The sequence below is a fragment of the Pseudophryne corroboree genome, chromosome 3 (genome assembly GCF_028390025.1).
Source record: "Pseudophryne corroboree isolate aPseCor3 chromosome 3, aPseCor3.hap2, whole genome shotgun sequence".
In the NCBI taxonomy this organism is placed as follows: Eukaryota; Metazoa; Chordata; class Amphibia; order Anura; family Myobatrachidae; genus Pseudophryne; species Pseudophryne corroboree.
Window position 1 is genome coordinate 80,229,499 of NC_086446.1, and position 13,597 is coordinate 80,243,095.

At 42.0% G+C, this 13,597-nt stretch overlaps 1 protein-coding gene across 1 annotated transcript in view; it reads right to left on the reverse strand.

Annotated features, from left to right (window-relative positions):
- The window catches only part of LOC135054807 (NACHT, LRR and PYD domains-containing protein 3-like), a 430,555-nt gene that overhangs the window by 22,491 nt on the left and 394,467 nt on the right, over nucleotides 1-13,597 (reverse strand). Inside the window, exons 12-13 of the mRNA XM_063958167.1 lie at nucleotides 7,022-7,192; nucleotides 1,637-1,807 (exon numbers count right to left, since the gene is read on the reverse strand). Of these exons, the coding sequence (XP_063814237.1) occupies nucleotides 1,637-1,807; nucleotides 7,022-7,192 (342 nt within the window). The remainder of the gene's footprint in view (nucleotides 1-1,636; nucleotides 1,808-7,021; nucleotides 7,193-13,597) is intronic.

The window sequence follows — 13,597 nt, forward strand, 5'->3', positions numbered from 1 at the left end:
GAGTAAGCTGGCAGCTTCCAGGCAGCTCTGTTAACGTCGGGTATCTTTTTGTGCCGCAAATGTGTCCTAGTCACATCACTATGTGACTAGGACACACAAGCATCTTATGCTAATTTAAATGATATGCGGCATACCCATATTCTGTGTGTGACTACGTCTGCATCTGCATACAAAATGCTACATTGCAGTGATTTCCAAGAAAATACCGTAACGTACCATTTTGTATGCAGATACAGCCGCAGTCACACATTGAATATAGGTATGCTGCATATCAATTTAATCAGCATAAGCGATGCGACTACATCACACATAAAGACGCTAGGCGCTATAGAAACTCACCACAGCATGGGGTGAATAAAAGGGCTGTTTAGCGTAACTGCAGCAAAGATATAGGGGGACACATCTGTATTAGCCACCTGCACATTCACCAATCAAGTGATCAAGCAGGCTGTGCGGGGATTTTGTGCGAGTCTGCCCATATTTTTAAATTGGAAATCGTTTACACAGCAAAATCAACTTGGTTTTACTATGTAAATGATTGGCGCTTTAAAAATTTAGACAGACTCGCACGAAATCCCGCATTGCAGTGTTTTCCTACAAATGAGCTTTACCAGAAACAGTGCTACAGGAAGGTTCAGAATGTGTCTTATTGTACGTATAGGACCAGGCTTGAATTCCCCTTCTTTGAGCACCCAGACACATCAGGTCCTTTTGGGGAAAGAAAACATCTGACACACTGGACATGACTCAGATGTGGATGGAGCAGCTAATACTGCTGACATGGAAGCAGCAGCGATAGCTCTGACATAGTAATGCAGCAGGGGCGTCACATCACCTGCATGTATTACTGATCCAGGCTGCATCCCAGGATGCAGCATTGGAACATCTGCGACACCATCGGCCGGCTGCATGACCCATGGGGGTGCACACATCTATGAAGTGCTACAGATGTAGACAGGCTCATCACTGCTGCGATACATATGCACGCCTCGTGGCTGCGCCTGGCTGCGTTTATTCGCACCTGTGATCTGGCAATGCAATGAGTATGGGCCGCAGGTGTGAATATACGCTCGTGCCCACCGGCATGTGCACGTATCATCATGGCTACATCTGTATATAAAATGTGAAATTACCCAAGGCATGACATCATACATTAAACTCTAAATGTGGTTTCCACATTTTTGATCCACACATTGGGGTATATTAACTAAGGTGTGTTTTTTGGAAGTGGAGATGTTGCCCCTAGCAACCAATCAGATTCCACTAAACATGTATCTAGCTGCTTCTAGAAGATAATAGCTAAAATCTAATTGGTTGCTATGGGCAACATCTCCACCTTAGTAAATATACCACATTGTATTAAAGTTGTTTCACAAAACTGTTAGATATGAGAAAGACAAGTGTCTCCCATCAGTGTCTATTGTATGCCTCCAAATACCTAATGAGAGTGTAATATAATACATTTGTTATTAAAAAAAAAATAATCATGAAAACTAAATGGTTATATAACTCAATCAATAGAAAAAGTTAAATACATATTTACAGCTTATATAAAATGAATGACAGTAATTAATGTGTCTGGGGTGTGTGTACTGTACTGAGAGATTAGATATACAAATACTAGGACAGATCTTACTTAAGATCCTGTAGGGCACAGGCTGGGTGTCTCAGTCCCCCACACAGAAGTTTTATTCCAGAGTCCTCCAGAGCATTCCGTGCCAGGTACAGTCTAGTCAGAGAGCTGTTTGTAGTAAGAACAGAGCGGAGATCATCACAGCAGGAGGAGGTCAGACCACAGTCCGGTAACCTGGTGAGAGATGAGGGACCTGCATTAGGCCATTTATTATCATTTCCAGCCTCACACTCAGCATGATGTCATCACTGACAGAATATACTGTGTAATGTACAGATAGGTCCTCCGTTATCTTGACTGTTTCTGCACCAAGACGGAGGTTTAGTCACGCCTAGACGATACCTTAGGTTCCTGTGTTTAATCACGGACAGGCGCGTTGAGGCGCGACTAGATATTCAGCATGCAATACACATCTCCACCACTGGGTGGCTAATGCTCCACTAATCCAGTACTTTAGATCGAATAGCTGCGGATTGATCTACAAGCTCTGGCAAATGGTCAGTGACGACTGTAATGTTAATAAACAGTCCTGTACTGCATACTGTACACACAGATGGCGATCAATAGTCAGACGGAGAGAGTTAAAAAATAAAAATATATAGTTTATATAGACATAAACGAGCATGTTAAAACACTTGTGTACTGTATGCAGATGCAACTAATGTGTGAAAGGAATACTGTAGCTCATTGACTTTGAAATATGTACAGTGCACTAAATAACGTTTTTTTGCGATATGAGCGTCCAAGTCCCCTAACGGCATAAACGAACACCAATAGGAAGGAATCGCTGTTTGCAGTACTTTTACACATCAACTTATGAATTTTCCATGCAGCGCCATGGGGAAGCGATGAAGGCTCCCGCCTCCCACGCTGAGAGTCCCGGGTTTGATTCCCAAAGTGCCAATCTATACCCCTCCCCCCCCCCCCCCCCCCCCGGCATTCACTTTATTATTTTTTTTTTCTTTGTAATACATTCAACGGAAGGGTGCACACAGGATTCACATAAATCAGAGTAAAATGCAGGAGCAACTCATTCCGCTAAATAAAATACACAGCAGTAATGAGCACCCGTAGACATACAGTACCAGTAAATATAAATTAGTGTATTCCTCCGCAACTAACTGTTTGAGCAACACAGTACTGTAGATCGTCGGTGTTAGAGGATCTGTGTTGTGAGAATCTGTGTTGTACTTTATGAGAAGGGATCACTGCTGCTGTACCATTTACACATCTACAGGATCAACGCAACTGCAGTTCTCTATGTGATTTTTATACATAGTATACTGTTGCACATGTATTGTAACCTGACCTGCACTCCCTCCCTGTCTACTGCATGAACTTTGGACAAGGGCGGAAATGTTGTCCTGTGACCAGTAGAGCTATATATAGCTGAAGCTCACCGTCAACTACATAATACCTCTTGCTTTCAAAAACTCCCTTTCAATCCTACAGCCAAATATCTTAAACAATACACTCAATTGATTGAGGATGCCCTTACCACTGGGACCATTATGAAACAGGAAGCACAATATCTTACAATTTCTAACCCCAGAACTCCGACTTTCTATCTACTACCCAAGATTCACAAGAACCTAAGAAGACCTCCTGGTAGACCAATTGTCTCTGGCAATGGAGGACTGCTGGAGCAACCTAGTAGATTCTTAGATTTACACCTCAGAGAACATGTTTTCACTCTTCCCTCTTATTTAAGAGACACTTCTGACCTGAGAAAAATCCATGACATTGAATGTGAAGATTTTCTGTTAGTAATCTTGGATGTTGAGACCCTCTATACAAGTATCGACCATGTTAAGAGCCTGGAGGCTATCAGATTCTTCCTGGAGCAGGGTGACAAGAACTTCAACAATTTCTTATGTGAAATCCTTAGTTTTGTGTTACACAAGAACTACTTCACTTTTGGAGACAAGTTTTTCCTACAGACAAGGGGCACTGCGATGGAGGCGGCTTGTGCCCCCACGTATGCCACCTTGTTTTTAGGGTGGTGGGAACATCATCATGTTTTCAATGAAGAGAATTACATGTTCAATCAACCTGTCATGAGCTGTTTAAGATATATAGATGACATTTTTATCATCTGGAATGGAGAATAGAGTCATCTATTGAATTTTATTCAAAAACTGAATTGTAACAGTCTGAACTTTAGACTGACTAACACCATCAGCAGGTCTAAGGTTTCAATTCTTGATCTTAACATCTACAAATCTGGAAGAGGTAAACTGGCTATGGAACTATTCTGGAAAGATATAGCTACCAACAATCTTCTTTTACAAACCAGTTCACATTTACCGCCCACCATTGAAAACATACCCAAGGGTGAGTTTTTGAGATCACAACGTAATTGTATGGAGGATATTATCTTTCAACAGAAAAGCTTGGAACTTACAGATCGCCTAATTAAGCGAGGATACAGTAAACGCTCTTTAAGGAAAGCACAACAAAAAGAGTCGCAGATTAGAAGAGATAATTTGATATTTCAAACAAAAAAAGAAAAAAGTAGAGATGATACCAAGGTCAGATTTGTTGGCTCTTTCTGTCCGGAATGGAAATCTCTGCGAGATGCTATACAGAAACATCTCCCGATTTTACATCTTGATACAGAACTTTCCCCATTCTTAGATACAAGGATTCAAATCAGTTGGCGCAGGTCTAGAAACATCAAAGACCTGGTAGTCCAGAGTCATTTCTCACAAGAACAACCTAAACGAGTGAAGGGCCTAGTTGGCTCTTTCCCTTGTGGTAATTGCAAGGCCTGCATTCAGATACATAATACTGTTACAGTACAAGACCGTAAGGGACGTGATATCCCAATTCATTTTTTTTAACTGTAACACTGAGGGAGTGGTATATTGCATCACCTGCAGCTGTAATGTCAGATATGTGGGTATGACCTCAAGGAAGCTTAAACAAAGAACCTTAGAACATGTGGGAACAATTCGTAATGCAATATTGGAGATCTCTCGATCTAAGAAACACTACTATGATAAACACCAGGATTCATCAAAGAAATTGAAGGTGCTCGGCCTTGACAAAGTAAGTCTAGGTATCAGGGGAGGGGACTTGACCAAAGAGTTGCTTAAAAAGGAAAGCGAATGGACCTTTCGTTTAGGTAGCCTCAAACCTACAGGCTTAAATGATTTAATTAATTATAGTGTATTTGCAACAAAATTGGATTTATTCTCCAACTACTAACGATCTTTGTTTGTAGTTTTCGGTTAATACACTTCACTTATGTCTTTGTAGTTTTCACATACCTTTTTCCACATCACTAGTGTTTTGTTGTTATTGTCACTCACATTTATTAGCATATATTATTTCATTTATTTTCACATCATATATTTACAATATATACTCTCACAACTTCACACTCACATATACCCTATATATAATGGGTTCTTATTTATGGTTTTTAAACAATCTAGTTATCTGGCACATTTTCAAACTTTACCATCAGATGCTATACTCCTTCACATCTTAGAGATGAATTAGGCATATTAAATTGTATTTATTTACACAGTACTCACTCTGTTGCTTGTTACATTACACTAATAATATGCTACTTTGGTTCGGATTCCCCTCTTAGAGCTGACAGTATCTCAAGGTCTGCCTACTTCCTCTAACGAACCGAGTTGTTTATTCACTTTCTCTTTGCTATAATTTTTCTTTTTCAATGCTTTGACCGTATGGCATCAATTGATTATTACCTTCATTTTATATAAAATTTTCCTCTTTTTATTGTACAGTATGTATGTTGTCCTTTTGTAGTTTATACTAAATTGCCCGGGATTGGGTTATTAAGCAATAACAGAGATATTATGATCGACGTTAATCTCCAGAGAATTTTGGGTACTAGGATCGGTGTATCCTAGTAACCATATACAGACACCGCCCCCCACATCACGTGACCTACTTGCGTCATGACCTAATGAGCGCTTTTAGTACGACAGGCATTGTCCCCCTCATACGAAAGTGATCAAGCCCCACTATCAGGCGAAACTGGTCTTCCGCTGCTGTGTGCCGTCCTGCTGCTGCTCACCGCCACACTTCTCCAGGGCTCACAAGACGCCATCTCCCCTACCAAACTTCGGCTCTCCGCTGCTATATGCCATCCCGCAGCCGCTCGCTGCTACATATCTCCAGGGCTTACAGGATGCTCTCCCTCGCAAGCTGCAGCTCATTGGTAAATGACTGCACCATACTACAAAAAGGATATCCTGGAACTGGAAAAGATTCAGAGGCGGGCGACCAAACGGATTAAGGGGATGGAAAAACTAGAATACGAGGAAAGGTTTGCTAATCTAGGCATGTTCACATTGCAAAAAAGGAGATTCAGAGGGGACATGATTAACATTTACAAGTATACAAGGGGACATTACACATAGCTTGTGGGGGAGATCTGTTTTTGGTAAGATCAACACAGAGGTCACAGGGACATCCGCTTAGGTTGGAGGAAAGGTGATTTCGCACAATGGGATGCAAAGGTTTCTTCACAGTAAGGACAATACGTGTTTGGAATTCCCTGCCTGATAGAGTGGTAATGACATTACTTTTAAGAATGGGCTAGATAAATTCTTATTGGATAAGGATATACAGAGTTATGGTGGGTAGATTGCGCACTATATTAAAAAAAATAAAAATAACGGCCATCATTTTCAAAGTATAAAATGAGTGCTAAAAATAATACAGCGTAGGAGACCACCAATAGGTTGAACTTGATGAACAAATGGTCTTTTTTCAGCCTCAGAAACTATGTTGCTATGTTAAGGTGCAGAATGCATCTCATTATACATACAGGACCAGGCCTGAATTCCACACCTCTACGCACCCTGACACACTGGATCTGACTCAGATGTGGGTGGAGTACTGTAGCTATTGCTGCTGCTGACATGGAAGCAGCAGCGATAGCTCTAGCATAGTAATGCAGCAGGGGCGTCACATCACCTGCATGTATTACTGATCCAGGTTGCATCCTAGGACGCAGAATTGGATCATCTTCAACACCATTGGCCGGCTGCATGACCTATGGGGGTGCACACATCTATGAACGGCTATAAAATGTGAAATTACCCAACGCATGACATCATACATCAAACTCTAAATGTGGTTTACACATTTTTGGTCCACACATTGTATTAAAGTTGTTTTACAAAACTGTTAGAGACAATGAGAGTGCAATATAATACATTTGTATTGTAAAATCATGAAAAATAAATGGTTATACTTATAACTCAATAAATAGAAAAAATGAAATATATATTTACAAATGACATAAAAGAAATTGACAATAACTAATGTGTCTGTGACTTTGCCATGTGTGGTCTATGTGTTGTACTGAGAGAGCAGATATACAAATACTTGGACGGTTCTTACATAAGATCCTGCAGGGTACAGGCTGGGTGTCTCAGTCCCTTACACAGGAGTTTTATTCCAGAGTCCCCCAGAACATTGTCTTTCAGCTCCAGTCTGGTCAGAGAGCGGTTTGTAGTAAGAACAGAGCGGAGATCAGCACAGCAGGAGGAGGTCAGACCACATTCCTGTAACCTGATGAGAGATGAGGGATCTGCATTAGGTCATTTCTTATCATTCTCAGCGTCACACTCAGCATGATGTCATCACTGACAGAATATATGGTATAATGTAGATACAATGTTGGTATGTATATCATCTATTAGGCCGTAGGTGTAATCACTAATAATGTTGTTACTGATGTAATGAATATAGATGAGGGTAGGTGGATGAGAGGACAGATAATGTCTCCTTATATTACTGATCAGTGAAAGAACATGTGACCTCATAATGACCTTCCATGAGCTGCAGGTGTTTTTATTACCACTCACAAATTCAGGGGAAAAAAAGAACATACTCACTACAGTAAGTAAAAGGGTCCCCAAGGTTGAGAGCCAGGCAGCAGCAGTGGCACAGTGACAGCACTGCAGCAGAGCCGTTCACCCCATACCATTCACAGTTCACCAGCTTTGTACTGATGGCGGGTGGACTAGCTGAAGCGCAGATGCATCGGGCACGGCTGTGGCTGCATAGCTTGACCTTTGCTGACCTCACGCTGTGCACAACAAGACAGCCGGGGTCGAGCCAAGCGCTAGAGCTCAGCGGCGCTGCCCGGCCAAAAAACAGTAATGCGCATGCGCACCTTAATACAGTGAATCCCGGGATTGGAGCCTCCAATCCTGGGATTCAAATTCCAGCATTTTTGGCCCCAAATTCCGGGATCCCGATCCTGGGATTGGCCTCCCTAGTGGGAATATCATATTTTGATTCCAGACAGACAACCACATTGTATCTATCATTGCATCTAGACATTCACCAATCTAGATATCAATCCTCTGGATCCAGTATCCTTATCATACAGCGTGGTTGCTGCTCCTATTTTCTGGTTTTCAAACAAAAGACATTTTAGTTCAGGGCCAGATTAAGCCTTCGGGGGGGGGGGGGGGGGGGGGGCAGTGCGCTTAAGACAAGGGGATGGCCCAACCATTCTTTTCAGTACTGATCCCCTGACCTTGGAGTGGGTGAGAGATTACAAAAAAATATGTTGTGCAAGAGTCAAAAAATGAGGAATAGAAACTCTGAGGTGAAAATATAAACCTCTCTATTATCCCTTTAGGGGCCCAGGAGGAGGTTAGGTTTAGACTGTGGGGGGACGGTTTAGGTTAGGCTGCCGGGAAGTGGGGTTAGAGACCATCAGGAGGCTTAGGCTGCGGCAGTGCCAGATTAAGGTCCACATGGGCCTGGAGCTGAAATCCATGAAGTGCCCATTGTGTGCTACGCAGTAGGTGTGATTAGCTCCACATAGAATTTCTCCCTGTGTGGGCAAGGGGGGGGGGGGGGGGGAGTTGGTGGCATACTACATCACTGCATTTCCTCCCCACACTACATCACTTCACTGTATCACTACTACACTACATCTCTGTACTACAGGGCATATTTATTACATTCCACATCTGAGATACGGATAGGATGTGATAAATTCGACCAATATTGCATTGCGATTATTGAATACATCTCAAGGATGTGTCAATTATCTTATACAGGGAAAGAACTTGTGAGAAAGCTCTGTCCTTGCAAGTCCAGTTATCACAAATCTCAGGGTATTTTTTCATGAAAAAGGACAGGGATGAGGTAACGCCGGATCCCAAAAGAATGGGAGTGGAAGGACAAGAAAGAGGGGGCATGAGTGCTGCCACATACACAGTGAGTTCAGCCATAGCCTGAGGAACCCAGTGGAACCAGGAGCTGGTCACTGGTGACGTGCGCCAAAAAGGAAGGCTGGAATGGGGGACAGATAACTGGTACAATTACACAGTGCTAGGGTCGGTCGTTGGTGCAGTCTTTATGCATATACCTTACAGCGAGAATGTTCCTCTGCCTGCCTCCCAGCTTTCAGGTACTGTACTGTGCTGTTTCTGATCTTTAAGCAGTGCTGCTGTTTGCAGTAGTGTCAGACAAGCCAGGATGGAGGTGAGAAACGGAAGAGGGTTAAGGATACCGGGGTGATCCTTGGTGAGCCCACAGCCACAGAGCTGCACCCACAAGAGGCAGTGCAACAACCTCCTGCAAGCTAATTTACTCTGTTGTACTGGTTGATTGTGGCCGGCCCATCCCCAGGGACCAGCCACCATACTAATGGCCTGTTATCATGTATCACTATCAGCCCTCCACTTCTAGCCTGAAATCCATCATCATCCCATCCCACAGTCCCATACTCCTGGCTCCTCGCTATTGCCGAGAAGCAAGAAGGATTGAAAATTAAGAAATCCACACAGTGGGCGACAGGTACCTAGAGGTCCTATACACACACACACACACACACACACACACATATAAATATATATATATATATATATACAAACAAATATAGAAAACCACAGCACTAGCCACCCCAGAAGTGGGGTGCAGTGTCTGCACTCACCACTCATAGGGTGGGGTGCATGCAGCCCATGGCCACCTACCCAAATACATACAAAATAGAGAATTCAGCACTCAACATAGCAAGCTCACTATGAGCTTGCTATGGTGAGTGCTGAATTCTCTATTTTGTATATATATATATATATATATATTAGTGTAGCAAGTGGTGGCACTCACGGGACTTTCAGTCAGATAAGAACAGACACGGAGGTCACTAGTTCAAACTATCTTTGAACTAGTGACCTCCGTGTCCATTCTTATCTGATTGAAAGTCCCGTGAGTGCCACCACTTGCTACACTGTACATGGTTGGGAGACCAATTTGGGAGGCACCTGGGCACGTACATGTTGGAAGAGAGAGTGCCAGCCATTACACTATTTTATATATATATATATATATATATATATATATATATATATATATATATACACATCTATCTATCTATCTATCTATATATATATATATATATAGATAGATATAGATATACACACAGTGGGGCAAAAAAGTATTTGTACAACCACCGATTGTGCAAGTTGACCCACTTAAAAAGATGAGAGAGGTCTGTAATTTCCATCATAGGTACACTTCAACTGTAAGAGGCAGAATCTGGAGAAAAAAAATTGTATGATTTTTAAACAATTTATTATTTGTATTTTCTTGTGCAAAATAAATATTTGGACACCTACCAAGCAGCAAGATTTCTGGCTCTCTCAGACCTGTTACTTCTTTAAGAAGCTCTTCTATCCTCCACTTGTTACCTGTATTACTGGCACCTGTTTGACCTGGTTATCTGTATAAAAGACATCTGTCCACACCCTCAGTCAGACTGCTACCTCTCCACCATGGCCAAGACCAGAAAGCTGTCTAAGGACACCAGGGACAAAATTGTAGAGCTGCACAAGGCTGGGATGAGCTACTCGACAATAGGCAAGCAGCTTGGTGAGAAGAGATCAACTGTTGGCGCAATTATTAAAAAATGGAAGAAATACAAGATCACTGACAATCTCCCTCGACCTGGTGCTCCATGCAAGATCTCACCTCGTGGGGTATCAATGATCTTGAGAATGGTGAGGAATCAACCCAGAACTACATGGGGGGACCTGGTCAATGACCTCAAGAGAGCTGGGACCACAGTCACAAAGGTTACCATTAGTAACACACTACGTCGTCATGGATTGAAATCCTGCAGTGCCTGAAAGGTCCCCCTGCTTAAGCCAGCACATGTCCTGGCCCGTCTAAAGTTTTCCAGGGGCCATCTGGATGATCCAGAGGAGGATTGGGAGAATGTAATGTGGTCAGATGAGAGCAAAATCAAACTTTTTGGTATAAACTCCACTCGCCGTGTTTGGAGGGAGAAGAATGATGAATGGCATCCCAAGAACACCATTCCCACTGTGAAGTATAGGGGTGGAAACATCATGCTTTGGGGCTGCTTTTCTGCAAAGGGGACAGGATGACTGATCCGTATTAAGGAGAGGATGAATGGGGCCATGTATCGTGAGATTTTGGGCAAAAACCTCCTTTCCTCAGTAAGAGCATTGAAGATGGAATGTGACTGGGTCTTCTAGCATGACAATGACCCCAAACACACCGCCCAGGCAACTAAGGAGTGGCTCCGTAAGAAGCATTTCAAGGTCCTTGTGTGGCCTAGCCAGTCTCCAGACCTCAACCCAATAGAAAATTTGTGGAGAGAGTTGTAAGTCCGTGTTGCCCGGCGACAGCCCCAAAACATGACAGATCTAGAGAAGATCTGCATGGAAGAGTGGGCCAAAATACCTGCTACAGTGTGGGCAAACCTGGTCAAGAACTACAGGAAACGTTTGACCTCTGTAATTGCCAACCGAGGTTAGTATTGAGTTAAACTTTTTGATTGTCCAAATATTTATTTTCCGCAAGAATATACAAATAAATTGTTTAAAAATCATACAATGCGATTTCCTATTTTTTTTTTCAGATTCTGTCTCTCATAGTTGAAGTGTACCTATGATGGAAATTACAGACCTCTCTCATCTTTTTAAGTGGGTTAACTTGCACAATCAGTGGCTGTCCAAATACTTTTTTGCCCCACTGTATGTATGTATATATATATATATATATATATATATATATATCTCATTGGAAATCCGCACTCACATCAAAACACATAGACACATATTTGGGTGCACCCAGTGATACTGACAAAGTCAGCTACAAATATAATACTGGAATTCCACCAAAGTGGAAGGGGCACTCACAAAAATAAAAGACATACATAAAGTCATATCTCATAAAATAGTTCCATAGTTTAATTGTTGGATCATCTGTTGCACCAACTCGCCCTTGATCGACGTTTCGACCCTATATCTGGGTCTTTTTCAAGATAGGCAGATTCGGTGAAGGTTCAGAAAATTCACAGATGTAAGTATTACAACATCAATAGAGATCTAGAAAAGATATGAAACATAAAAACACACTCAGTGCCTCCCAGGCCCCATTGTTGCAAAATAAATACTTCTTTACTACCCAAAGCACACTCAAAGTGCACTCATCCAATACACCTTAAGCCCAGTTGGTAAATACAAACATACTTCAGTAGTCACCCATGTGGGGTCAACAGACTAAAGGGCTTACATAAACCAATCTCTTTGGGAGATGTCCAAATAACACCTGTCCAATCAACAGGTGGGCGACCCAAATGCATCTAAAATCAATACACAAAATATCAGTGGTTTAGGGAAAGAAACAGCGCTAGGTTCAACTAACAAAAAAATAAATAATGCACAAGTATTCACATACTCTGGTAGCCGTGCCTCCACAGTTATCAACTTGTTACTTCTTAATATGATCAGCTCTCCCTATAAACAAAAGGGGAGCAAAGCCATGGACTATACAAATATTCAATAGAGCAGTACACAGATATCACACAACCTCTGACTACTCACTATGTCCAGGTGATCTTTCCAGTATACATCTGTATCCAAGCATTCTATTTAATTGTTTCCAATAATTCAGACAGATCACTAGGGTGTAAAACAATACATATTTCCTGTCAACAACCTGGAGTGTACCCTTTAAACAATAGTGATAAACACAGAAGTGCAAATACTCACATGGCCGATATCATGCTGACACAATGCACATGACTCCACAAACACTGTCTCAGCACCAGGGGTTATAACCCCGGGCACCCGGAAGTAGAAACAACATCACTTCCTGTTCACTGTGCATACCAGACAATCAATTTGCATAACATGTGCAAATTGATTGTCTGGTATGCACAGTGAACAGGAAGTGATGTTGTTTCCACTTCCGGGGGCCCGGGGTTATAACCCCTGGTGCTGAGACAGTGTTTGTGGAGCCATGTGCATTGTGTCAGCATGATATTGGCCATGTGAGTATTTGCACTTCTGTGTTTATCACTATTGTTTAAAGGGTACACTTCAGGTTGTTGACAGGAAATATGTATTGTTTTACACCCTAGTGATCTGTCTGAATTATTGGAAACAATTAAATAGAATGCTTGGATACAGATGTATACTGGAAAGATCACCTGGACATAGTGAGTAGTCAGAGGTTGTGATATCTGTGTACTGCTCTATTGCATATTTGTATAGTCCATGGCTTTGCTCCCCTTTTGTTTATAGGCAGAGCCGATCATATTAAGAAGTAACAAGTTGATAACTGTGGAGGCACGGCTACCAGAGTATGTGAATACTTGTGCATTATTTATTTTTTTGTTAGTTGAACCTAGCGCTGTTTCTTTCCCTGAACCACTGATATTTTGTGTATTGATTTTAGATGCATTTGGGTCGCCCACCTGTTGATTGGACAGGTGTTATTTGGACATCTCCCAAAGAGATTGGTTTATGAAAGCCCTTTAGTCTGTTGACCCCACATGGGTGACCACTGAAGTATGTTTGTATTTACCCACTGGGCTTAAGGTGTATTGGATGAGTGCACTTTGAGTGTGCTTTGGGTAGTAAAGAAGTATTTATTTTGCAACAATGGGGCCTGGGAGGCACTGAGTGTGTTTTTATGTTT